We start from the raw sequence: 27,965 nt of genomic DNA, 5'->3' as shown, positions 1-27,965 counted from the left end.
TACCAGATGAAATTATTTTATTGACATCAAACCATGTACAGACAAAATAATATTCAATTATAAACAACAATGAAATTTAAGCACTAAGTGAAAGCTGAAACTTATGGAGGTGTGTGTCTATTCTGTTATTTCAATGAAATAAATGAAAACGATAGAAATTTGAAACAAAATTTGCAAGAAGGAAAACATAGTGATGAAATGGATATAAATAACGATGAAAAGTAAGCACATTTCAATAACAATTTTCTGTACAAATCATTAATGAATATCATTAACTGTCACCCAATACAAACGTTACTTATAAACTATGACACTTGTTTAAAGATCTTATAGATACAAATGGTGTTGACCTTGTTGAACAAGTTTCATGGGAACTGGAGTAATGGAAATCAAGTATTCAATACTTGTTGTTCTAAAAATATGATCATAATGAGTCTTAATATTATAGGGAATACATGTAACTCAGTGTATGATTAAAAACTGTCTGTATTGTAATAGTTTTAAGATCGTATGATATATATTTATACATGTATCACTTCAAATATTACAAGTACTTCTAGTACTAAACTGCTTTTAGTTTAGAACATTTCTACCATAATTAATTGTGTTTTGGTAATGGAGAGAAAACTGTCCTTGACTTCATTTCCAGAGAAAAGGAAAGCTTTTGCTATTCCACTTTAATTTAGTGATATCATCACAAGTTGATAATACATTTAAGCTGGATGCTAAAGACAGTTGTTAGATAATATAAATCTCTATAAGAAGAAACCAGTACTAGTGTCTACTTTGAAAGAATAAAGAATGTTTCCTTGGAGGGGTTCAGACCCACAACCCTCTTGGTTCAGAGATGACATACATACCACAAGACCCCTCTCATTTCCCAAGTTGTTTGTACGGTGATCAGGTTTTAAGGAGTCAGACCCACAAATAATCTAGCTCCTTTATCCTCTTTGTTAGATGTTGACTGGTGTCCCCATATAATTGAAGTATTATTTCATGGCTGATTACTTATTAAAAAAATACCATATGTACATTAAAGTTATAAAGGTTTGTAAATTTTCTTTTTATTTTACTTAAATCGGACGTAAACTGACCCATCTTTAAAAACATGAAAAAACTGTTTCAGTAAACGCTCTTTTAACAATTTCTTTTTTTGCCCTCAAAAACCCTTTAAGTGATACTGACATAAAATGGGGTCATTCAGTCAAACCAAATTTCACATATGTAAGGCTGGGATTTCTTTAATATGCTGACCTAAACAAAAAATACAACACTTTACAAGTAGTATAAAATATCGATATTCACAAAAATGACTGAAAGGTAACAAAAAACACAAAATTTACATCTACACGAAAACAAACTCAAAGGTAACTCAGATAAAATATCAATAACTTAACACGCACATTTTTACAAAGCTTCAAAATTTTAAGTTATGGGAAAAGCTTCAGTCTTACAGAAAATAGGCTTTAATCTTAAAAGATCTTTGCCTCAAACATGTGTTTTCGCCAGTTAAATTTTAGGTGCAATAAAAAAGGAAGTTATGTATTTAGAAAGAGTAATGAAACTTGACATGTTCCTTCAACTTCTGTATATTATAAAAGTATATGTTATCCTCCTGTATTTTTCCAAACAAATGTTGATCTTAACCAAATAATACAAATTGCAAACTTATCAAAAACAAAAACATGCATTACTACTTGGAATTATGTCTTTAAACATGTTCCAATCTGTCCCACAATTGGTACTGTTAAAAAAAACGGCTAACTCATACTTTGTTATGTACAAAATCGATTATACAGCACAAGAAACAGACACAAATCAATGCTCTGTACAACATGATGATATCTTCAAAGTAAACATTGCAAAAATATTATATCCTGTTTTTTTCCCCATTTCACTAGATGTCAGTTCCCATGGTAACCACTTGCTCACTCTGAGAGTCTACACTATTTCCACCAATAGAATACGAGGATTTTACTTCATCTTGTGAACTTTCGTCCGTCTCATACACAAATTGCGTGACCTTTGTAAGACCTGATAATTCACCAACACTCTTCCCACTGTGAATAGCCTGTCCATAACTTCCTGATACCTGATTACATTCATCATCGTCATTGTCATCCTCCTCCTCCTCCTCCTCATCGTCATCATCCATAGAAATCTCAACATCTTCATTGCACATCAAACTACCATTATCCTGCAACGACAATCTGTTCTCAATCACTCCACTCGCTACTTCACTCAAATCCCTCAATGCCCCAAGATCTGCGGCAAAATTATGCATTCCTGCGATATTCCTTCCAGTACTGTGTACAATTTGTCCTTGGCTTTGGATCTGCTCTGAGACCCCAAAAATACTGCTGACTCCCTTGCCCCCAATTCCCCCAAGGGCTGACCCTAGTGACCCTGGCGACCTTTGCATGTGCATTGACCCATGCTCTGCACCCATCCCGGGGGGTACCAGGACGGCCTGTTGGCCCCGCCCCTGCTTACAGTTGAAACATTCATACTCTTCCTCTTCAGAAACTTCGTCCTCTGCCAGACCGACACACAGCAGATGAAACCAGTCTTCACATCGGTCACATTGGACCCAGTTCACCTCTCCTGTGAATGGAAAAAAAGGTAGATCATTCTTAATTACTATTAACTAATGGTTTACATTAAATCATTACACACTTGTCTGTAAACACAAATTATGGTTACACCTTAACCTTAAGAGATGCCACTCTGTTTTTCAGCCTCACAAATTGTACTCCCATTTTGAACTTGGAACCCCCTGGAACACCAAATAATTTTGATCATGTGCAAATCACTAGAACCCCATATAATTACCAGAGAACACTGATTTGTCAGGCATGTGGGTCACAGATCCCATAGCTGAAAATATCCAATAATTCTTAAGGCCAGATTTGTAAGCCTCAGTATGCAATTTTGCATTCAAGTGTTGTCTCTGGCAACAGGTGAAACTAAAAACATGCAATACTTTATACATTTAACACATGACATACCGGTGGGTTTAAGACATTTGAGAGCAGCACAGTCCTCATCGCTTTCATCATCGTCGGCCATCATCACCTCCTTGGGCGTACGCTTCTTCCTCTTCTTCTTCTCAACCACTTGACCATCCTCCACCTTCACCTACAGAAAAAAGGAAGAGGTAAAAGTAAGCTTCATTTTACTTGGCAATGATAAACAAATTTGTAGACCTTTTATAGTCACATAACAATAATAATTGAAATAGATTTCATTTCTGTCACAGAGTGAACACCAAACACTCGTCTGTGTTGTGTGGTAAAGGGGCATAACTCTTAATACCATTCAAGTCAGAGTAATATACCTTGTTTTACAATGTTTTATTTGAATATATTGAACCATTTTTGAGTGATAGCTAAAAGTTCATAGCTGTATTGATGAAAAGGAGCATAATTCATGATAATAAGTTACAGTAATGGGCCCTGCTATACATGTGCATGTTGTCACTGGAAACAAAATATTGATTTGATTTGAACTTCGTAATATGTCTTTGAGGTATTGCAATCAATAAAGCAAATTCAACCCAAATATGATTGCCTGCACCCAATATGGTGTCAATGATTATCACGTGGACAACATGTTTACACTGTTCAAGACACCAATAATAGCAGCGATTGTGGTACGAAATAGAGTTTAGTGACCAAATATGTTAACTAAATCAATGGGGTCACCGCTTGTCCTGGATTATGTTGGATGCATGAAATATATTTAAAACTCCAATATACTTGTGTAGCTGGTACAGTAACTATAACACACCGGAAGCTTGATCTTTTTCTTCTTCCTGGGTTTGTCCAGCTTGTCTCCTGGCTTCTTCAGTTTCTTCAGCTTGTCTGGCTTGATGTCAATACACAGCGGCCCAGTCAACTCCTCTGTAGTGGGAATGATCTCTTCAAACTCTGGAAATACACAGGAATAAAATAAGAATCGGTCTAATACTTGAATGGTAAAAATTGTGTATTTGGGTCAATCAAGGTAAAAGATAATCAGTCAACATCAAAATTAGGGTAACAGGTATTGCTATATCTGTAAGGCAACAGTCTCTACTTTTTTGTTTAACAGACCTTGAGACCAAATTTTTGGCCGCTTTAAAAATCAATAAAAAAATCCAACATGTACAGTCATCTTTAGGATGTATGAGCCAGAAGTCTTAAATAATAATTCAGAATTTTGTCCTGCAAGACTGGGCTTGTGATAATTGTAACCATTGCATTAAAACAAATAATAATGGATTTGTGCTCGACAATCTTGAAAATCAAAATAACAATGTTGTTGTTTTCCTGACTGTCAGGACAAGCAATGTGCAATTTTGTATGGTTTTACAATTAAAACACACCCTTACCCATTCCATTCTCATCAAACTCTCTCTTTATCTTTGGCTTCATGACCTTCAGTTTCTTCTTCTTTAATTTCTCTCCATCCAGCCCCACAGTAATGACCTTGACCTTCTTGGGCTTAAGCGGGTCAATACCCTCCAGGGTTTTACGCTTGATTTTGTACTTCTTCTTTTCTGGGTCTCGTTCTTTCTTGATCTTGATTCTTTCCCCGTCATAGCCAATCTTTGTTTCATAGTCCTATAGAATGAAGGAAAAAATCAGCTACATGTACACTAATATCTAATTGTAAGCAGGTGTATTCAATCAACCTTAAATGTATTTGTTCAACTAATTTGCATTAAAGACACATGCGTTTTTAATCGCCACAAATCAATTATAAAAATTTGAGAAATGGTTCATTTTACAATATTGAAGATTTCTTATTGTTTTACAGCCACTTAAACAGTTTAAGTTACACAAGCCTTATGCTGTATAAAACATTTGTAAAAATTAAGTTGCAATAATCATCCTCCCATAGAATTTTAATACAGAGTCAAAGTCCTTTTCTGGCCCAAAAAATGAAATGAATTGTTGGATAAGTTTCCAGGAATCTCACACACAGGTGAAATGCCTACCTTAAGACCACTCTGATAACCTGTAATTTCTTTGAGCAAAAACACAAACTGAATCAGAGTAACCATCCTTGAACTAAATTGTGATAAAAATTGTAGAATATCAATACTTATGATTATGTGAATCAAGCTTGTATAATGTTTCGAACTTTATAAGAATATAGAAGTAAGCAGGGCTAAGGATTTAAAATCTGAATTTCAAAGACTGATTCAAACCTACCTCATACTCAACCACCCCTTTCTCCTCCGTCCTTGGCTGGCAGGCCTGTAAGATCCTCCAGATATGCTGGGTTTCATCCAGGGAAACTTCCAACAAATCCCCCTCCATCATCAGTATCTCCAGTTGGACCTTGGCCTGGTCGGATAGCTCCAGTACAGGGTTTTCTAGTTGTCTTGGTAACAATGGTGTCTTCCGTTGTTGCTTCTTTGGTGTTGTTACTCCTGAAGAGGGAAGCATTGATTTGGTTTGGACTGCTATAAGTGTTCTTTATATAAGGAAAATAATAAACAGCTCTTATGTGCTTCATGTACAACAAAATGTTATGATTTGCATGACAATGTGCTAATTAAATGCAATTTAAGGCTCTTAAAATGCTTAAACCCCATGAGCTTCAGGGGGCTTCGCCCCCTTGGCCCCCACAAGGGCGCTGCCCTGGACCCGTAAGGGGGTCTATCGCGGCCCCCTTAACCCCCCGCAAAAAAGTGGCGACAACTTTTTAGAACCCAGGGGGAACCCTGGTCTTGGGCCACTGATTTGATTAATATGGTTAAGTTTTATCAAAACAAATAACTTGAGCATAAAACCTTAAGAAATATTGATATCATCAATATCTCTTCTTTATACAACTGTTGAAAAAAAATCAAACACTATCAAAGCAGACATGTATCCAAAAAAGTCATGCAAAAGGCATAATAAAATACACACCTGGTGCCAGTTTGGACATTGTAGAATATGCATGCTCTGACATGCCACCAGTCGGAGGGTTGCTATTGCTGTTTTCTCCAGAACTCACAACCTCAATTTCTAGTTGGTAATCCTCCTCCCCTCCCTGGGAATCATCCCCAGGGGGCAAAGGTGGGGAGAGGGGCATGTCCAGGGCACTCTCAAGGTCTATACCTATTCCTGAATCGGCAGTCCTTTGACCAGGCTGGCCGTCTCCTCCTCCACTCCTGCTGAATGCACTATGAGTCACACTAGCAAGGTGTCCTTGTAATTCTGGATTATTGGCAGCTTTAAGAAGTTCAGCATTGATAATTTTTTCAGTTTTTTCCCTTGCAGCTTGTTCAACCATCTTTTGACTGAGGACGCTTAGTTTGGCTAGGGCTGAGGCAAGTTCAGACGTGGTTAAAGCTTGTCGAGCTCTATCCTGCCATGCCATGGCACGTTCAGTCAGACACTGCAATGCCTCGCCTTCAGGTAGGCGGACTGGCAGTTTCTGCAGGGAGACAAGCAGTGAGAGGATGGTTTCTAGACGAGGTCGACGGGATCGCAGGCAAAGTGGACAGAGGAATTTGAGATCTTTGGCAGCCTGTACTGCAGCCAGTTGTGAGGAACGGTTTTTGATGTTTGCTGACTTTGGAAGGGGTACACATGCACCTGAAATACCATGTAGAAATTAGTAAAAATGTATTTCTTCTTGTTTTCTTGTCGAATTATGCTGCACTTATATACATTTAGTAAATATTATCACTTACACAATTGCATAAACATCAATTTGTACAACTATGAGGCATTTCTATCAAAATGGTTGACTAGCTGTGTGTGTTCAGCTGATTTCAACATCAAGACCTTCATTCATTTTCACTTGAAAATTCTTTAGCCGAGGGTCTCTGGTAACAATGGTCAAACTGACGGAAAGGCTCCAACTCACTATTAAACCTTTCTTTGCGGTTCACAATGTAGCATAATTCCTGTAGCCCCCTTTCTTAAGATACAAAAATGCACCTATATTTCAATCCACCCTCTCTAATCACTAATACAAAAAAACAACAACAAATGAGCCCTCCCCTGCCCCCCTCACCATGAAACTAGTCCTTGCATAGTTCACACTGAAGCCTTAATCCCAAAGCCCCCTTTTACCCACGCTTTCATTGTCCCCATTTCCATTATTGACCTCTAGACTATCACAGCAAACAGCTTATAAGCCCCCACTTACCATGAAACCAATCCTTGCAGAGTTCACACTGTAGCATAAATCCAGAGGCCCCCTTTCTGCAGATACAGAACCGCGCCTCCATTCCTTCATTCCGGATCTTCTCCATATTCCTGATCCGCAGATCCATCATGGATTCCGCTTCCTTTTCCTCCGCCATCTTGAATGCTGCAACCTGCGAAAAGGGGGGAAATTCAGGTCAACATACAGTCACATGATATGTTTGACATGAATATCACTATTTTTCATTTTCTGAACAACTGTCAAAAGTCAAATATCTTAAATAAAACACAATTCAAAAAGGAATTCGAGTTTTGATTTCCTTTCCACAGTGTAATTAAGAAGAATATCAAAAATATTAAATGTAAAATTGGGACCAAATTTGCAGTCACAACTCAAAATTACTTACAATGAGAGCAGGATCCCTCTGTTCCACAATTTTCACCTCTGACAAGCTGTTCTCTGAAATGCTTCGCTCCAATTCTCGCAGTTTCTTCTTCTTACGGTTGCTGCTGTATATTCCAATGTCGCTCCTCGGTGACAAGACCTGGCAGTGAGGAAATGCTCATTAAAATCATTTTTGCATTACACAACTGGAAGTCAAGGTTGTGAGTTCTGGGGAGAACAGGAACAGCAACCAATTGACTGGAGGCATATCAGGGCATGTATACCATGTCCAAACTGGCAACAGGTGTGTAATATAACATTGCTCTACTTCTATAGGTCAGAACAAATCGCTCTTCACATGTTTAAAAGGAAAAAAAAAATCTGCTGATAAGAAATATTCCAGCAAAACATACATTAGTTAATTATTTTTTATTACAATCAAGACTTATTAAAATAATGTAATCTATTTTCTATCTAAATCCAGCTGAGAATACTGAAATCATCATGCCTTGGTATGAAATCGCTCCTATGATTCTAGAGAGACTGCTCATTTCGTCCTAACTTAACTATAATTTTATTTTAAACAGCAAGCTATTGGTCGCTGTAATGTAATATTTTCGCAATACTAACCACATGTCGAAATGCACAACATACCTCAAGTAGAGAATAGGTAGAATTCTTCTTCAGGAATGTTCGTGCCGTCCTCTCTCTCCATGATTTTGCGGCTGCAACCTGGGACTCCACCTGTGGCAACTGATCGAGGCGGACCGGTATAGGTCGGCCCTTGTTCACGAGATTTTCCACTATGTCAAGATATGGGTAGGAGTCAGAGTTTTGGATGGCTTCAACTTTGGTCGTCCAATCTTTTGCCTTGCGTAGAGCCTCTTTCAGGGTGTGAACGTTTGGTAGGTAGACGGGAATGTTTGACGCCTCGTTTACGATGGCTTCAAGTGTGCTCATTACATGGCGAGGTCTGTGCAAATATTAAATTATTAAAAGTTAAATACAAATAGCTCAAGAAGAGAGACAAACACTTAACATTGCTGTCGGCGCATAATTTTTCACTGTAACAAACAATGCAATACCACTCAAATTACATAAAATAAGGGCTAAGTACCAAGCCAATAAGTAAATCAAATTTAAAATTTTATTAACAGTCATCTACAGCCTGGATTTTTGGAAAAAAATAATTCTAAAAGTTCATCAAAAAGACTCACTTTTATATTTGTAATAAGTCCATGCCATCACCAATATGAAATTTCATGACAAAGTTGTTTCCCTCAATAATTTTAGAGGTGGAAAGTGGTCTATTTAGTCACTTAGTTTTATCCACACCACATATGTTCTCATGGCCCCTCAAAACAGACACCAGTTCCCCTTTTACCAAGAAAACAGATAATAAACTTTAAGTAACAAGGAATAAGTATAAACTAAAGTTAATATATAAATGAACCTGGCTTGAAGACAGATCCTAGCCTTCTCTTCCCATCTCTCACTGAGCGTGAGCAATTCCTGTAACTCAGCCATAGCTTTCTCAACTGCATTGTGAGGAGAGAGGCCAACACCTGACTCCATAAGCTTCCGCAGGGTCTCCAAGACGACTGACGTGGGGTCGGAGAGGGACTCACGGACCTCGTCAAGCCACTTGGCTTGCTGTAGAACCTAGAGAGAAGGGTTAATTGAGTGCCTGTGTAAGAAATTTTAATCAAGATCCATGCTCAGTCAGCCAACAATAAGGTGAGAACACTTAAGAATCAACATGAAATAGAGACACCCTTAATTGATATCAATAACCTTAAACCAATTAGCAAACATAAAAATCAAACATCCAAATTGCGATTTCAATAGATAGTCTTGAATTTCAATAGATTATTTACACTTGAATTTCAATACGGTAAATTACTTCGTTTAACAATCAGTCGATTCAAATGACAATAACACAGGCCACCTACCTGTTTTAATTTTGGCATCTCAGGTAAGTCTACATCCAGTGTAGATCCAAACTCAATTAGGTGTTCTAGCTTGACAGAGTCCGGAGTTTCAGCTTCTAGAGCTTCCTTTGCCTCAGATTGGAAGTTAAGAACTTGGTCTAGCAACTCCTGAAATATATCATTGCATTGGTTAAATATATTTCCTGAAGTAACAACTCTAAGCGGTGTTTTAAGCTAGCTAGAGTCTGTAGATTCAGTCTCTTAAGCCTCCTTTGTCTCAGATTAGAAGTTAAGCACATATTCTAACAATTCCTGAAATATAACATTTAACTTACAAGTGAAATGAACATGTAAATGTTAACATTGGTTAATATTAATTAACTTTAGCTTAATTTATAAAACAGCTGTCATCAAAATCTGTTTATAGCTAGAGACCGGTTCTGTGTCCTAGAGGCCAAAAGAACATTTCCCTGGTGGGAATCAAAGCCAATGCCTCTGGAGTGAGAGCAAAGGCATCTATACAACTAAACATTCTCCCCCTTAAACATAACTACTCAAAGTAACTATTTATAAGTAAACTCCAGCATTTATTCTAACTTGTATAGCTTTGGGATATTGGAAAGCTCTCTCACCTTAAGCAGTTTTCCCTCCTTGATAATACAGGGTAGACTCGCCACTTGTTCGTAGAAGCAGTTTAATTCTTCCAGACTTAACTTGGCAATGTATTTCCCATCCATGCTCTGTCTTCTGAAACAAGGTAATCATGATCATCTGGTCGAGTTTGGCTCCATGGTTACAAACATTGGCCTTAGTGTTTAAAAAAATTAAGTGGAAGACAGAGTCAGTACTACTACAACAAATATAATTCATAGGGTTAATACAAGAAACAACCAAGTGACATTCAATATAGAAGATTTTGCTGCATTCTGCATTAACCCTATGAATCATACTGAATTAGCTAGCTATACTTGCCACATCCATGTACATTTAGATAAAAAAAGATAATACTAAGATAGGAATTTAAATCAGGACAAAAAATACCAGTCCTTCATTTAAAAAGCATAAAAAATAAGCATGCAGTCACTTGTTAATTGAGAATTGAAAAAGAATTGAAAGTAAACATATGACTATTTGCAGTCATTTCATTACTTTCCCCAAAAGTGGATCACTATATATAGAGACATCAACAGATCAAAGTTCTTGCATGATTCAAGGGAAAACATGCACACAGCGTTTCTAGTACCTAGTATACCCAGCAATCAAGGTCATGACAATACAATGCACTTTACCTAGTTCTAACTTTCTTTGTCACCAGTTGGCTTGCGACGTTGGCACATTTCATGGCCTCGGTGACGGCACTATTAAGCGTCTGCATCAACTCGGAGTCAGGGAAATGCTTCTCTTCAGCGTCATTTAGAAGGTTTTTCAACTCTGATAAATCTGCAAATGATGTGAATAACAATATTAATGCTATAACTTTGTTTATACCAATTTATATTAGCTCGATTATGTAGAAAGCTGCCAGCTTATTTTAAACACTTGGAGTCTGCATACCAGGTCAAATTCACCAGTACTGGGTGTCCATTCAAACCCTCTGAGTGTACAGTTTTCTTATTTTTATATTTACGAGCTTTCTTATTGATTAACCCGGCAGTCTTATGACTTACGGGGTTTTACATCACCAGGCTGCAAAAAATGGCCAATTATACCATTTTGACATCCTGTAACTCAAAGTTATGAAAGTATACATTATATGAATCCATTTATATCAATGGAACTTGTGTACCAAAATTTACAACAACTGGTCTTTATGACCTCCATCTGGTTCTATTACAGCGTTAAAGCTCTGTATAGATTAATTTCAACAAATGGTAATCAAGTGATCTTACAGCCAGATCTACATACCAACTTTGTTGTCATCATCAGATGCCTCTAGTGCGAGTGTCACATGGTTATGCCATTTCTCATAGCACTCTGCCCTCTCCTTAAGTCGTCCCAACATGGATGGGAGTTCATCTAGAGTGTAGCGGTACCGCAGACAGTATTGGCTGGGCGGGCAGCTACACAGCTGGTTATAGTGAATCAGGCAAACCAGACGATCTGAAGGAAAGAATAAATGATGATAAATGAAAGAATTTGTTTAAATAATTCATATAAATTCTATTATAAGATAGAAGTTTTAATAAGCTGGTATGATTCACACTGGGTAGAAACCAGTGATGTGTTCTATTTGAAAGGCTTACAGATTGTAGCACGATCATCATACCCCTAGTGAGGCTTTTGAGAGTTTTACTAAAGTAAACAATATTTAAGTTAATTAGGTTGAAAAATAAAACAACAAAGTGTACCTGGTGAACATGGACAAGTGATAGCTGACAGGAAACAGGTGGTTTTACAAAAGGAGCACTGTCTTTCATCATCTGGCAACAACTCGAATGCCTCGCGTTCAGCCTCTGTCACTCCCTGTAGACAGAATACTGGTGGTTTATTCATTCAGTTGTTAATACACATTAGATAGTTATCTTACAGATATAAATATATATTAGATAGTTGCCAAAGGCTACTGAATGCTACTTATGGATAAATATTAGAAAAAATGCCAAGCCAATAACAAAGCATTCAAGTTACAAAAAAAAAATTAAGAGGAATTAAATGTCTCTCAATGATGCTATTTCAATTGACCTATTGTCACTTCCATAATGCAACAAATTCTGCATACAGCAAACATTTATGGAAGGAAAGGTTCCAAAAAAAACGTTCAGACATTTTCATTTACTGCCAGGAAAAAGACACACAAAACAATAAGAGGCTTGGGCCATCGTTCATCTATGGAAAACACTACCTACCAGTGACAACAATTTCTTCCTCATTTTCTTCTCATTGTCTGCAATGTCTAGTAGATCTTGATGTGTCATGGCTGCTATCTGGAAATCCAGATTGTCTGGGTCGGCAGCCATCTTGCACACCAGCTCCTCGTGGGAGAACACACACTGTCTGTGCAGGTCACGGTAGTGCTCAATACACTTACGGCCAATTGGGAGCTGAAAATGGGAATGGTCATGATTTTTCTGAATACCGTATTTAGTGCAAACATTAAGTCATACAATTATCATGTCAAAGTACTCATTTCAGAAATTACTTTGGTTGGAAAAACATTTCATCGCCCTCCCTCCCTCCCTGTTGAAATTCATAACAGCTGGCAAATATTGAAGAAACCAATTGATTAAAATATTTTCGTTGAAACTTCTTAACTCCTGGTGAAAATCATGAAGTGATAACAGACAAAAATCGTAAACTTTTAAGTTTAGTTAGACTGATATGAGAGATTAAGGCCCCAAGCTGGGCTATGGGGCAAAGACTAAAGTTTAGCTTGTTTTAAAATCAGTCATACCCATATCAATTAAAGCAAATGCCTGGTGAAAAAACTGATACTCTTATTCAAAATCAATACATACACATGTATAACAAACATAGATTTTGATTGATAAACCTTCAACTACTTACTAAATAATGCATTTACCGGTATGGAAAATATAAATTACTGAAAACAAGATTGTAACCGTGTATTTAATAGCAGAAAACGCAAAAATATTAAATGATTGGTGAATGCTAAAAGATTTACTGTGGTCTAGTATAGTTTTATAATGTAGAAATACCGTGTTTATGCTCTTTTCTTTCATCAAATTCAACTCGGTATCCTTCATAAGAATCATTGTTTTCAACATTTATTCAACCTTTTTGGAATATTAAAACAATATTGGTAATAGTGGTAAATCTTATTTGGGAGTAAGTGTGCATCTTTAAAAATAAAAATATAGTATTTTGAAATTGAAGGTCTCAATCCAAATTTCAGGATAAACCCTGAATTAAATCATCTCTGGAAAATGCTATTTCATTATTATACCAACAGAAGCTGAAATTGATTCATCAATTCCACTCATAGTTAACCTACCCAGTCTGCTGGACAGAAGTTTACAGCCTCAGCAAAATTGTAGCCTTGGTTGAATCCAGCATGGTAGGCGCGGGGAAATGTGATAACAAACTCTCCCGCATGCTGGTTTGTGCGCACAATCTGAAGATAGAAGTTTTGTGGGTTAGAACTGTTACAAACTAAACATTAACTCAAAATGAAATGTAAACTATGTTTACACTTCCTGTGATCTTAAAACACATCACACGATCAGGTCCTCGTATACTCATGATTATTCATCTACTAAGACCCAATTCTGAATTTACTGGCATACACCACCCTTAAGAATATTTGTTAACAATGGTTTTGATGTTTTGTAGTGCACCAAGTCAATTCTAGAACAGTTCCAAGAGTCAAATTACTACGGATAGGCTAAAAATTCCCCCCAAAATACTTGTTTTTTAACAGTTGTGATGTTATGGAGCAAATTGGACCTGTTCTAGATCAGTCCTGTTGCCAACTAACTAAGACCCCAATCCAAAATATCCTAACCCATGTATACAAGGCACCCCTTGGCACATAAGGGAGAGCATAGGACTCAGAACAACTAACAAGAAGCACATGAGTTTGCAAGCCAGTTCAGAATAGTTGTGAAGCTACATCTACATAAAACTAACACATCTTTGCACATAATTTTAATATCTATGTCCGACAAGTTTCCAAGCCAACAAAAGTCATTAAAATTTGATTACTTACCGGCACCCCTTTGGACATAAGAATATTAGGGTTCATGATGGTTGTGATATGATGTAGCAAATCAGGGGAATTTTGGAACAATTCCGGGGCCAATGTCTTCATAACATCCTCAAACTTGTCCGCATCGTGGCCCGATACACCGTACCATGTCTTTGGCTCCCCCCTGCAAACAATAAAATTATGATTGGATGGCAGAATAATATAAATTTCTGTAGCCTTCTGCAAAACATACAGTAAATGTGTGTTGGAAACCTGAACCTTGATAAAAAAAAACCCACACCTTGTTATCAAATTTTCCAAGAGATCAGAATGTCATTTTGTAGATTTCTAACCAACGCATCAAGTCATATGCATTTACCAATGAGACATAAAATAACAGCATTGAAAATAGTGTGTATTTAATATGTAATCATCTTTTTGATCTCCCACACTATAACCAAGTACCTTTTAGCACTGCTCTTTATTCTTGATGTTAAAATTTATATCTTGCAAAAACAAAGTTAATCAGTTTATACTTGACAAGAAGACTCAGATTTTAATCAATAATTTAATTTCAATCTAGGCAGGCCATACCAGTGCAGGTAGTTGATGGAGTAGCTCCAGTGATCCTCGTTGTGCCAGCAAAAGCTGGAGAAACACATCCCCACATAACACCATGGCACCTGTGAAACATAAAATTGTTTTCATTATTAACATGATTTTTTATTATTATTATTACCATTTCTACAGAGACCATATACCAGTACAGCTTCATTTTTGCCAACAGAGGCTTGTGAAACACATCCCATTGGCACTTGTGAAATATAGTCAAAGAAGTTTTATATTATTAACATTCTACAGAGACAATATATCAATACAGTAACTCCATTGGACCTTGTTTTTGCCAACAGAGGCTTGAAAAACACATCTGCATAGCACCTAGAGGTAATATACAGTTTGCCTATGCATAATCATTAACTTTCCTAAATGTTCTGTAGAACTGAGCCCGATATATTTAACTTTCCTATATGTTCTGTAGAACTGAGCCCGATATATTTAACTTTCCTATATGTTCTGTAGAACTGAGCCCGATATATTTAACTTTCCTATATGTTCTGTAGAGCTGAGCCCGATATATTTAACTTTCCTATATGTTCTGTAGAGCTGAGCCCGAAATATTTAACTTTCCTATATGTTCTGTAGAACTGAGCCCGATATATTTAACTTTCCTATATGTTCTGTAGAGCTGAGCCCGATATATTTAACTTTCCTATATGTTCTGTAGAGCTGAGCCCGATATATTTAACTTTCCTATATGTTCTGTAGAGCTGAGCCCGATATATTGTACTTTTTATAACTAGCTGACCTTATAATTATCTTCTCTTACATAACACATATGTATTGCTTCAATTTGAAGACAAATGACTGCTAATACTTATGTTTACTGAATAGTTTTTTTACAGGGATGCAAATGAAAATTTGCAAAAAAGAGGAAAAAAGCATGAAATACGAGTATCCCACTCACACTACATACAAAATATCATTTTTTGTATAGATATGATAAAAGGTAACAATTTTAATTTTGTGTTGTGAACAAAAAAGAGGAAATAAGCTGAAAAGAGGAAAATTGGCATCCCTGTTTTAGTGTTTTTTTTAGCTCACTACTGTAATTCCAGTATAATGTTTTTTGCAAATTGAGTTAAATGATGCAGCCAACAAATAATCATCAAAGTTAATCATATTATCTTATTTTTCACATCAAATACAAAACATTGCAAGAAAATACACAACTGTACCTTCATGCCAGAAATGTCAGCATTGATGTGGCACAGAACGGAGGCCTCCTGGATTGGTAGGTTGTTCAGATTCCAGCTTGAACTCATGTACTCCTGTGGAATTCAAATGTATATATTATAAATAGATATGCTTCATTACAGACAGAAAATATCCTTTTACAAATGACTTTCCAAGTCACCCCAACCATATTTTGCATAGATGGACAACCCCCCCCCCCCACCAATTCTATTAAACTGCATCTTATGTTGTTTGCTTGTAGAAATGTTAAGTGCAATAACTTCATGTACCAAAGTTAAGTAAGGGCCTACTCATCTTATTACTAAGCAAACTTTTAGTGTCCTTGTCTACATTGTGTATAAAGCCCACAACTGAATTTGAGTGCCAGAAAATAATGATAACAATCAACATGTAACAATATTTCTACATCAATGAAATCATCAATGTTCTTGTCCTTATTGTAAGATTTCCTGAGGGCAGCCACAACCATGGTCAATAGCATGTGAATATGGCTACTTATTTTTATTTCTAAGTTCTCATTTTACAAAAAGATAAAATCATTATCAAAAGGGTAAATAATTATATTTTGTCATCAGTAAATGGTTTTAATTTGGATTGTACTGATGTTAGAGCCCATACTGACACAAATCATTTGACAGATCTATAAATCAACCTACCTCATCATCAGCAAACTGGTCCTTCAGACCTCGGGTAGGAAAACCACTGCCCTGGTCCATAGCATGTATATCAGCCCCATACTGGACAGCAACGTCTTCCTCTAGGCTGTTCACAAGACGCCAAAACTCCTTTTCCACCATCTCACATGGCACCATCTAAAAGAGATATGACAAATATTGGAAAAATCAGCATGAAACACTATCATGGATTGTTTAAATTTCTATCTGTGAAGCCAATTTTTAATTATCATCAAAAATTTAGAACAAAAAGTTCAGATATGCCACATGATAGATTTTGGAAATATGGCAAATATAACTCTTGCTACTTTTTCTATGTTTTAGAGTTAATTTTCAACCAAAGAAGATCCTTAACTTTAAAAGAATTTCTATTGTAATACTAAATTTATTTCTCTTTTATTTTCATCAGACTCAGGCTGTTTTCTTCTTGTATGATAACCATGTTTGTTACAAACAGCCTTGGAACAATGGTAACAATACTTGATAACATGGTTCTAGCTATTGAGTTTAAGAAGGGTAATGAACATTCCCATTTTGAAAGCACTCTTTTGCCATCATAGATTTAAAGCTTAAGTGTTAAAAAATATTTTTCGTGCTATGTTCAAAAACTTATAAAATGATTAAAAAAAATAAAAATTCAAATTAGATATTTGACAGTTAAAACCTTAACTTAATTCAATAAAACACATTTTCCAAAAGGTTCTATAAATTCATGATATTTAAGTTTTTCATACACCAATACAAAGTGTCCTTTCTACTCTTAGCAACCAGCCAATTTTCTGCCCTTTTTAAAACCTCACTTTACTTATACCATAACCTATCAGACAGGCAGTCATTTTCTTTTAAGCATGATATTGGTTCATTTAACCATTTGTCAATACTTACATGTACTGGCATATTGAAGTAGTTGCTTTTAAAGTTGTCGGCCATTTCTCCGAATGACTGGAGAGAGAACTCCCTCTTGGACTGCTCAAATCCATAGGCTTCCATTGGCTTACTGCATGCCTGGAAATGTCAACATAGCATACATAACTTTACTTTCAAAATCCTAATTAACATGATGCTGAGCGGCCCTGACATACATGTATGTACTCTTTACTGTTAAACCAATTAAGAGGTTAATAAGTCACATGACAGCCACAGACAAACACATGGTCTTGGATTAAATATATACATTGTATTCCTTTGTTAAATAATTTGTTATTCAAGGACATTAGAACTTCTCAACTTTAAACCTAACAGTAACTATATCAATTAGTATCAAACAAAAAGGATTTTTACATTAAGACATAACCATCACTTTGTTTGCCCAATTAGAGGCCGCTGTAGAAAATCTCTCCTTATTTTAAATTTGAGACATCATAAAATAATCTCCCATCCAAATTTCAAGTCAAGACAGAAAAACTTGAACAAACCTGCTGAATGCACTTTGGGCACCGCCAGTCCCCTTTAGGGATCTCTGATAGAGGTGGTATGAGACAGTATGTGTGAAAGGCATCATCACAACCATCACACAACAGCATGTACTCCTCACCATCCCCGCGCCCACACGTGTGGCAGTAGTACATGTCAACCTGGGACGAAAAAGTAATTTTCCTTAAATTTGTCAAAATATCTTGCCATGGTTCCATCCACACTGGCTGTTCATGCTAAATCATGTGTGACAAAGGATCTTTTATACATGTTGGGCCATTGAATTCAGGAAAAATAGAAACCAAAATTTAATAGAAATTTAATCGGGCTAGCAAATACAACTACAAGTTGGCATTTTTTTTTATTCTTTCATAATATTCCGAGGCAATCACATATCTGTTTATTTAGCTATAATACACTCAAAATACAGGACAAGAATTCTGTCAAGATATGCCATCTGTCAGAAGCATAAGACCATGACCCTTGACCTACTGACCCCTCAATGGAAGTTTTTAGATGTAAACAAGGGAATGACAATGCTGGAAAATGTCATCCTTAATTGTCTGCCATGCTCTGCCGATGAATCCAAAGCTAAGGTAGGATATTCAGTATTTAGCACTCACATAAGTGTATATTCCTGGGTTGGTGGCTTTATTTCTGGTCTTCATCTTCTTGCTGTCCTTCACCTCCGGCTTCTCTTCCTCAGCTAAAAGAAATGTCATTCATTAATATGATGAAATAACAATAGCCAAAAAACTCCACTGCGACCATGTTTTTTCATACTTAAGTAACAACATGCACTTAACTGTCTGACCACCCTTGAAAAAAAATCTGTTGCACGTTAATAGCAGATTGTAGAGATATAAAACTCATAACATTTGGGGGAAAAATTAATATAATGAACACGCTCAAATAAACACGCTCAAATAAAATAATATACATGAACATGGGTGCAAAATAAACATATTTTGTGTAAACCCAACATACCGTAAATACCTAACAAGGCACAGGTGTTGTGTTTAGGACATCCATTAACATAGAACCCTGACATACTAAATGTAATTAAATTGCATTAAACTGGCCTAGAAAAGTCAAATTTGATCTTTATATAGACCTTCTCGTTTTTACATTTTCGAATACAAACAGTTAATATTTCGAATACAAACAGGTTTTTACATTCACCTGAAACATTATCAGAAATTCTATTTCTATTACTTACTAAATCTATTCATCATTATAAAAACAAAGTAACTCGGTTTCTCCAGATAAAGACGAAATTTAATTACATTTCAAATCTACATCATGTAGAATTAACAAGAACTCTGCAAAGTGCAAAGTGAACACCAAATCCTCTCGCGTTTTTTAGTCTAATTTGTTTTGGATTTCTCAACATTGTTTTAAGAGTTATGGGCCATGTTATACATGTGAATATTGTTTCTGGCAACACATGAATCAAACTTAATTTTAATATCTTAAATGATTAAAGTTCTTGCCAGGGTTCAAGATTTTACACTTCAACTTTCATCTTCGCAAAACAAACCAGCTGAGACACTGAGACTCCTACTGTTACAAAAATACTAAATTAACTTTAATATATACCCCATACCAAAACCAGCCAGCCAAGGTCAAATAATAGGATGCATGCATGATCATGCTGTAATAATGTATGTTTACGTATGTTCGGCTCGCTAGTAGTAACTGTAGTTTCCATTTCGCCAATACCTTCATCCTCCTCATCTTCCACTTTTGGAATGGCTGCCTTTGGTCCGGCACCGTGGAATTGAAGCTTTTTCAGCTCTGGATTTTTAGTGTAGTCAACCACTGGTTCCTTGAAACATAGAACAAAACATACATGATCCATGAGGTACACTTTTTATCTAGAGTTTTGGAAAAAAATTGAAATTTTCTTTTTCTGCTATTTTCCATTTTTGGAATGGCCATCTCCCTTTCAGCACCATGGAATTTGAGCTCTGTAATTTTGTTGTTGTCTATTACAAGTTTCTATTGAAAGACATCAAAGTTTAAGCGCAAATTAACATGTTTATAAGTGCTCAGACATGTATATACATGCTACATACACTAGAAAGGCAAAATATATTAAAGTTTAGCAATTGAGTCCAGCAGTGGAATTATAGCCTTTTTAGCTCAGGAATTTTGGTGTAGATGATGGCTTGTTCCTATGTGACGACTGACTTTTTTGGAAATTAACTTCTGTATTTTGATATCAAAATCTATGGTTTGTCTTTTTTTCTTAATTTATCCAATATAGAATATCTTTTCCTTCCCTAATTTTGTGAATGGCTGTCTTTGGACGGGCACAGTGAAACTACAGCTTTTTCAGTCTTGAATTTGATTCATAGTTAAAAGTTTTGAAATAGATTTGAAGAATATAACAGTGTACAGGCATGATATCACATGTAAGATAGTGTCTATGGTTCACAATGATGTCAGAGTTCAATTAATATATACATGAATGGATTAAGTCTCTCTCGAAAAATCAGTTGTACCCGTACAAGTGCCCCTCCCATCAAAAAAAACATTAACAGACAAAAACAGCATGTAGCCAACAGCTATATTCATTCGTTAATTTAAAGTCACACTGCTGGTGAGAACCTGGGGGCCAGTTCAACATTAAATTGAATCTTGCCAACATTGAAAATGAACATAAGTTTGTGAAAATAAAAAAAATCAATGTGTGCCCTTTGTGGAGTATATAGAGATTAAGATTACAGAAGTTATGAGTAAAATCCTTAATTGAAACAGCCCTTGTAACTCTTTTTTATTTGAAAAACTTCTTTTTCATACAATTATTTTATTTCTTATAAGAATTGCTTGAAGTCTTTACTTGTTTTGTTTCCTTTTTCTCCATTCTCTCCATCTTTGGCACTCGTTTATAGCTCCCACTCTCCATTCTTGCCTGAATGCCGTGTGGTTTATAGTCGGCGTCAGTCTGGTTATCTATATCATCAGGGATTTTCAGGTTCTACAACGAAAAAAACACAAACACAATCAAGGTGAGAAAAAATGTTTTAAAAATGGCAAACATCTTGCCAAAACATTTGTTTAACACCAAGAGTAGAATAAAGGTAAATGCAACTTTGACAGTGAACAACAGATACACAGTCAAGACATTTGGTGTCTCACACAAAAAAAGAATTTTTTACCCCATCAAAATACAGCAGACGTATTGGCTATTTACAGAAAGTTATTGCGATTCCTTTCACCAACCACAGTGGTCGGAATAAGGACAAGCCGCCCTGCACTTGAAAGATGTTCGCTGTGATAGTTCAGAATGTGAAAAGTATGAAGCCAGGTTTGCTGCAATTTTTCAACAGCCAATAAGTAATGTTAATAGTCATTTTAAGAAAATCAAGTATATACATGATTCTTTGGTCATGAACAGAACTGATGCAAGCATCAATATATTGCAGGATATTCAATTCATTTGCCATGTACTCAATAAAAAACACTTATAGAGTGATGAATAATCAGTTTCAAGTTACTCTGAATACAAAATACACAAAAATGTGCAATGTTTAACAAAAGCTGACAGTAAGGTTCAGTTGTAATATAATCTCATTTACATCACCCATATTGAAGCCACACAAGTATCTCATCACATGATGGCCAAGTACAGATTTTTTCCCCGATTTCAGATTTATAATCCTCCATAATTTTTAAAAGCATAACATATGTCAACAAGAGCAAGCAAATAGTTGCCAAACCTTACTAATCTTTTTTTCTCAATCGATCTGTGATCGCAACACATTAGCATATTGGCATAATGAACAAGTTTACAAAGTGTCAAACTAATGTCCAATCTTTAGTACTGGTAATTTAAAATTTTGGCCAAAATTAAAGTTTTGCAACATCAGGTTTTGATGAGGACTGTCACAATGATGCATATACTACACTATGTAAGTGCAATCAGCAGACAAAATTGCCATTTGTTACTAGAGATTAACATACATGTATCTTGAAATGCTCTACATGTAACAATTTTTTCCCCATAATGTAAAATTCTTGCTTATATTTTCGATGTTCGGATGTCAACCCAGCTTAAACAATACCTCAACCTTTGTCGCTTGAGCACAAAACAGACACGGTCACAAGCTTATAACATCCTCGATCAACTTACCGCAGCTTCCAATGAGGCGCCAGTCTTGAACAGGAAGTAGGGAAACAGAACCCTCTCATAGTGGTTTTTCAGGGTTCCCCCAACTCCTTTTCCAGTTTCGTAACCCATCTTGGCAGCCACCTGGCTCCAACGACGCTCTCTCGATATCTGCTCCATACCACCCTCACCCTCAACCGTCTGAAATACATGTATTTCAGTTCATAATGTGCAGTTTCATGCATATCAGATATTTTATCATGTTTAACAGGCTACTCCATGTTCGACACATTCATTTACAAGACTAAATGAACCTGAAATTACTGTTTATAAGCTTCTCTTTGTCATTATTTGTTTAGGTGTTAATCCTGCACAAAAACACTATATTAACAAAAAGCTTTTAAGTATTAAGCCAGAATCCGTGAGTCTCTATTCCTAGGTGCTAACTCTTTGTCATTTTCATATTAATTATTAAATTATGTGTTCCAATCATATTCGGACGAATTATTTATTGCTGCATGAAAGCAAAACTGATGTTTCTTATGACATATTTACTCAATCCTTTGTACTTATTCCCACCAAATATCATACATTCAAAAATATGCCACACTGGACTAGCTAAAGTATGACAAAGAGAAGGAACTCAGACACACACTACCTTATCATTTCTGTCAATAAAATACTGAAGCGAGACAATTTAAATACCTTGTACAATTCATGATTCTAAATACATAGACTAGATCTAAGTATATTCCGTAAATCACTGTATAGGACACAGTAAAAAAACATGAAAAATCAAAAGAAAGAACTTAATATCATGAATGTTAGAAGCATTTACACAACTCAAACATTCGGGCTTGTTCATCAAAAAGCCTACTTGCGATGACTGCAACACTTCCAAACAATTTCTATACTAAAGGGAGACAACTCTCACCTTGTACAGTTCATAAAGGTCCAGCAGTTTTCTCTCGACATGAGGAATCTTCAGTGTACTGCCCTGTAGCTCCCAAAACTTTGCCAACTGGTCCAGGAAATTCAGCTTGATTCGAGACTTTGCCTGTGAGAGTTTATATAACATGTACATGAAGGAGAGAAACTCTTGAGATATATATATATAATTGTTTAAAAACATAAATTACGTAAATGCACAGTCATTATAACAGTGATTCATTTTTTATTCTGCTTACTTGTGTTCTTCAGGACTCCCATATTTCAAACCTATGGGTCCTGAACAAACATCTGAGGGTCCAGAGCACAGCTTTGTTCGCAGATTAAAGGAAGCCAATGCATATGACTGATGCAAATGTTTAAGAATAATGGGTCACCAGGGTAAACAATGAGCATCATATTTATTATAGGACTCTGAATGTGCAGCAAAATGAATCACTGTAATCATTATAATTTTTAAATGCAATCTGTCAGGTACAAGTATATAAAGGAAAAACAAGTTCAAAGTAATAAAGTTATTTATATATATATTATATATATATATATATATATATATATATATATATATATATATATATATTATCATTTATTTCTATCAGGGTGGAGGTAGATTGGCAATTTTGTACACATAAAATTATTCACATTTCAGTTTTGTCAGCATCACATTTTTTGAAAACTCAAAATTAAACACTGCAAGTGTGACATTTTATGATCTAGATATGTTTCTAATAGAGATTGGATGAAATGCATTGCATGTAAAGGAATCATGATATAAAACACAACATCAAGTATGGAGTGGACAACAGAAAGCCTGATATTAACGTGTTTTAATGTGAGAGATGAGAGAAATTCTTCTTAATCAGAAACAGGAAGAAGTTTGGTGATTAAGTCAGCAAAGGAATATTTATTATCTCTGGTCTTTTGCCTTCACAGTACATAAATCATGAAATAATAATTATCATATCAACATCTATTCAGATATGTATTTCTTGTGGAAAAAAAACATTACAACTCAATGTCTAAAATCAAAAAGGAATTCCTCGTTGAACCAGTTTCAAAGTCTTATCAAGACTATGGTATCAAAAGCAAGATATTATGGAAACAACTTGGCAATATTTTTTTTTTCATAATTCATAATATATTTTCAATTCTGATCACAAATTATTAAATCAAATAACTGTCCTGCCTATTTTGTGTGGTTTTGCAACTACCAATGTCATACTTGACCTAACTTGCCTGGTCTTGACTAAGTGGGCTTACTCACATGGCAGCCATCTTGAATACATCAATTCAATGGGCACCCAATATAATCACTGCTTTATTTACTTATCAGTTCACTGAATCCTTTAATTTTACAAATATTAAACATCCAGATCATTTTCTAATGCAATAACAGTATTTATTATTTTCATTTAAACATTTTAGTTTGCATTGAAAAAGCATGAGGAAGAAAGCCATTCTGTGTTTTTAAACAGGTGTTTTGAACTTTACATGCTTCATTTTTATAATGCCCTTCAATGGGAAACCAAAAAAAATTTCTCCATTCTACCAAGATTTTCAAATGGTCTTTCAAATTAACAATAATTAATCTTCAATTGGTACTCTATAAAAGCAGAACACTACAGCCAATGAAGACTGGTCACTTATCTTTACTATTGGATGGTCTATCTTGAGTGCTATAAAATTAATGAACTACTTTTAGCTTTATTTCAGAGAGGCAAAAAATAATAAATTGTCTTACCTCAAGTTCATTTAATCTTTGAACTCTGGGCACAAACCGGAACTTGTCAACATCAACAGCAAATGGTGGTTGCCAGTCCTATAAACCAAGAAGCATCCAGTTTGAACACCAACATTTTCCATGGCAACTTTAAAATGTAGATTTTTTCACACACTGGCAAGATAATTTATTACCGGGTACTGTAATATCGATAACTTTCTTGAGAACTACCAGTACCTATTCTACAATTATGCTGATTTTTTTTTATCATTGTCGACATGAAAAGCATGTAAGGCTAAGCTAACAACTTAATCCTCCAAATAATGGGGGCGGAATAAAAATGGAGATTCTAAATTAAAGCAGCTACATTTGATGCTGTCTGTAATGTATGTTCAACTCTAGAAACCTTTAAACCCAATGAAGGCATTCTTGCAATTACATGAAAGGTTTTAAATACAATTTTCTTCAAAATACGTAACTTAAAATTTATTTTCTAATACTAAATAATTATCAATTACTATCTCCAAATGACAGTATAATGATACTTAGGAAGGATAAATATTTTCACTTGTTTAATCAATCATTGAATCAATGACATTGAAGTTAAACTAAAGAGGTCATGATAGAATTTATGAATCACACAAAATCTGTTGTTAAAATATGTCGCTAAAAGCATAATTTTCAGTATAAGTATATTGTTTTTGTCACGAGTTAAGACACATTTTGCAGGACCGCTTTTTTTTATCAATTGGACATCTAAATTGTCTGATGTGCTGACCTAAATAACTTTGAACTTGTGTGTCTCATTGAACATGGGTTTACTAAATTTCATTTATTCCGGAACGGGCACGATCAAATCAAACATTTTTCTTTATTTCGGATAGAAAAATGATTAATTCCATCGATAAAAGTTGGTTTTAATCAGTTGAAGTTCAAAATTGGCCTACATGACACTAAGTCTGGACAAACCATGTCCTACAGTGAAAAATTTGTTTATACAGTATCACACCCAATTTCACTAAATTCGCTTAAATTCAAATTTGCAATACCAATCCATTAAATATATTACTTTATTTCGATAGGACTATGATTAACACACAATATGGTGAAACAATTATTCAAATCCATCCAGATTTGGCTGAGAAAATCTAATTTTAGTGAAGTCGTTTCCAATGCACTTAATTTCTTAGCCAACAAAGCGTCGCCATCTTTGCCGTTTATACACGCACGTACACGGTCATTTTTCGCTGGTCGATTTCTCGCCACATTTCTTTGAAACAACTAATCCAAATAATTGAAATCCATTAACAATCTTATTTACTCCCATAAAATGCATTCACCTTTGGTGGTTTAATTTTGCATATGCCATATTTCTCAGCAATAGGTTTTATTTTCGCGATATACGCAAGAGAATCTGCAAATTCTTCTTCAGTCGGAGTGAAAACCGGTGCTTCTGGGGGCGGCTGGAAGTTGACATAAGATTCCTCCATGCTTGACATCTTCTAAACTGTAATTGCTAAATCCTTTTAAACAGTTTTGTTACATGTGTATCGTTTTATCCAGAAAAATATCCGAAATTTTGACAGATCTCCATAACCAAAACACAAGTCCTGATGGGACCTAACAACACAGCAGAGTTTGACAGGCGGAAGTCAAGATCAAAAGTAGTTCTCGTCGCAACAATTCTGATGCAGTCAGGGAGATTTTTCGATGTGTAAAGCTACTATGATGTTGTTTATTCCCAGTTGATTTATAGTGTAAAAATATTGAAAAATCATTTAATCGAGAAAAAGGGTTTTGTTATTGCCTTTGTTTATGCGCGGATCAATATATCGGTCACCTGCCTCTGATTGGTAAACTAAATAAGGCTGCCAACATACAATTATGTTTTTGTTTAAAAGTACAAACTGAATATATTATCGTGTTCGTTCAACTTCGCTTAAGTTTACTTCACTTAAATCTACCACAAGGTATCAAATATTTTAAAACTGAATTACGGATGCTGCGACTATCGAAACGCAATTAAATCTTGTTCGTTTCTATAGGCCAGTTGATCTGCTGGTTACAGACAACTATTATAAAAGTATTCAGTCCTAGTCACTTACAAACTCCACGCAGTGTTACTTCCCTTACAGTACATCTATTCTGGTTGTCATAGGAGATCAATTTCAGTTTCAGTATTTATTCAAGAATTAGGCCCGTATGGGCATCAATTTTATAACAATTTTATTCACAGGATTAACATAAGGATGAATAGTTTGGCAAATGATGAAAACACATTGAAGTGATCAATTATATTTGCATACATACATGTCTTTCAAAAAGAAACTATACTATTTAGTTAATATTAAGAGTCGGGTAGACAAAGTATTATGTTGTTTAGTTACTTCTGAATTAGGAATGTGGACAGTGAGGAGTAATTTACAACTTGCATTATTTTTCTCACAAAAATAGCTAATTTTAGGAGGATATTTATATCAATGATTTGAAATACCTTTTGAAAATGTATAGTATTCTGTCTTTTAAGGGAATGGCGCATGCATTAATTTAAATCATCATTCAATTTTGTACAGAGCAAAAGCGACATATTTTATCATAACGTCCAATATCATTAAATCGGGATCGGTTCGCTAGATGTTAGGATCGTCAATATCTAAAAATAACAAACACTTGTTTTAGCTCCCGACCGAACGCTACCACGACAACTTGACACCGACAGACAGGCAGACATAATGGTTATTCAACTTAAGTATATAGCTCATCGTTATAAACACAAAAATAAATACACATATTAAATATTACAAAAAAAAACTAACATTGTTTTACCGAGTTTGCAAATTTTATTGTAAACTGGTTTGCTTAAATGATTGACGAAGAATGCAATGGCGGCGATAGATAATAACTATTACATAGTTATAACTTGTTTCACAATCGTTGTAAAACTGAATGAAGGCCATAAACTATGCTAACCTTATAACTGCATAAACTTAGGTTTTAACTCTTTTTAAAAACATTTTTCATACACTACCCTTCCCCCCACCCCCTAAATTATCCACACTTTCCGCCCTTCTTATACGTACCAGAGCAACCTTCACGTTGGCAGGGGCGGCTCGAGGATTTGGCATTTAAGGGGACGCAACTTGCAACGTTGAACGTGCGCCCCGCCCTTCGAATCGAACTATACGTA

At 35.4% G+C, this 27,965-nt stretch overlaps 1 protein-coding gene across 3 annotated transcripts; it reads right to left on the bottom strand.

Moving 5' to 3' along the window:
• Nucleotides 1–26,397, bottom strand: LOC128217183 (lysine-specific demethylase 5A-like). 3 transcript variants are annotated; one of them, XM_052924128.1, is made up of 30 exons: nt 26,119–26,397; nt 24,800–24,877; nt 23,045–23,167; nt 22,135–22,311; nt 20,842–20,979; nt 19,671–19,824; nt 18,620–18,702; nt 17,999–18,157; nt 17,469–17,588; nt 16,566–16,721; nt 15,891–15,983; nt 14,689–14,777; nt 14,116–14,278; nt 13,402–13,521; nt 12,296–12,490; nt 11,798–11,912; nt 11,355–11,549; nt 10,739–10,889; nt 10,082–10,196; nt 9,471–9,617; nt 8,972–9,180; nt 8,173–8,491; nt 7,541–7,678; nt 7,135–7,306; nt 5,904–6,575; nt 5,199–5,419; nt 4,373–4,604; nt 3,790–3,929; nt 3,009–3,138; nt 1–2,604 (listed from the first exon to the last, which is right to left on the bottom strand). In XM_052924128.1, the coding sequence occupies exons 1-30, from the start codon at nt 26,275–26,277 to the stop codon at nt 1,898–1,900; spliced, it is 5,670 nt and encodes a 1,889-aa protein (XP_052780088.1). In that variant the 5' UTR covers nt 26,278–26,397; the 3' UTR covers nt 1–1,897. The 3 variants fall into 3 exon arrangements, with proteins under 3 accessions (XP_052780088.1, XP_052780089.1, XP_052780090.1); XM_052924129.1 differs by having other exon boundaries at nt 10,082–10,193; XM_052924130.1 differs by having other exon boundaries at nt 19,719–19,824.
• Between the last annotated feature and the right edge of the window lie 1,568 nt (nt 26,398–27,965).

Source organism: Mya arenaria, chromosome 14 (assembly GCF_026914265.1).
Source record: "Mya arenaria isolate MELC-2E11 chromosome 14, ASM2691426v1".
Lineage (NCBI taxonomy): Eukaryota > Metazoa > Mollusca > Bivalvia > Myida > Myidae > Mya > Mya arenaria.
This window is presented reverse-complemented; position numbering and strand designations above follow the sequence as displayed.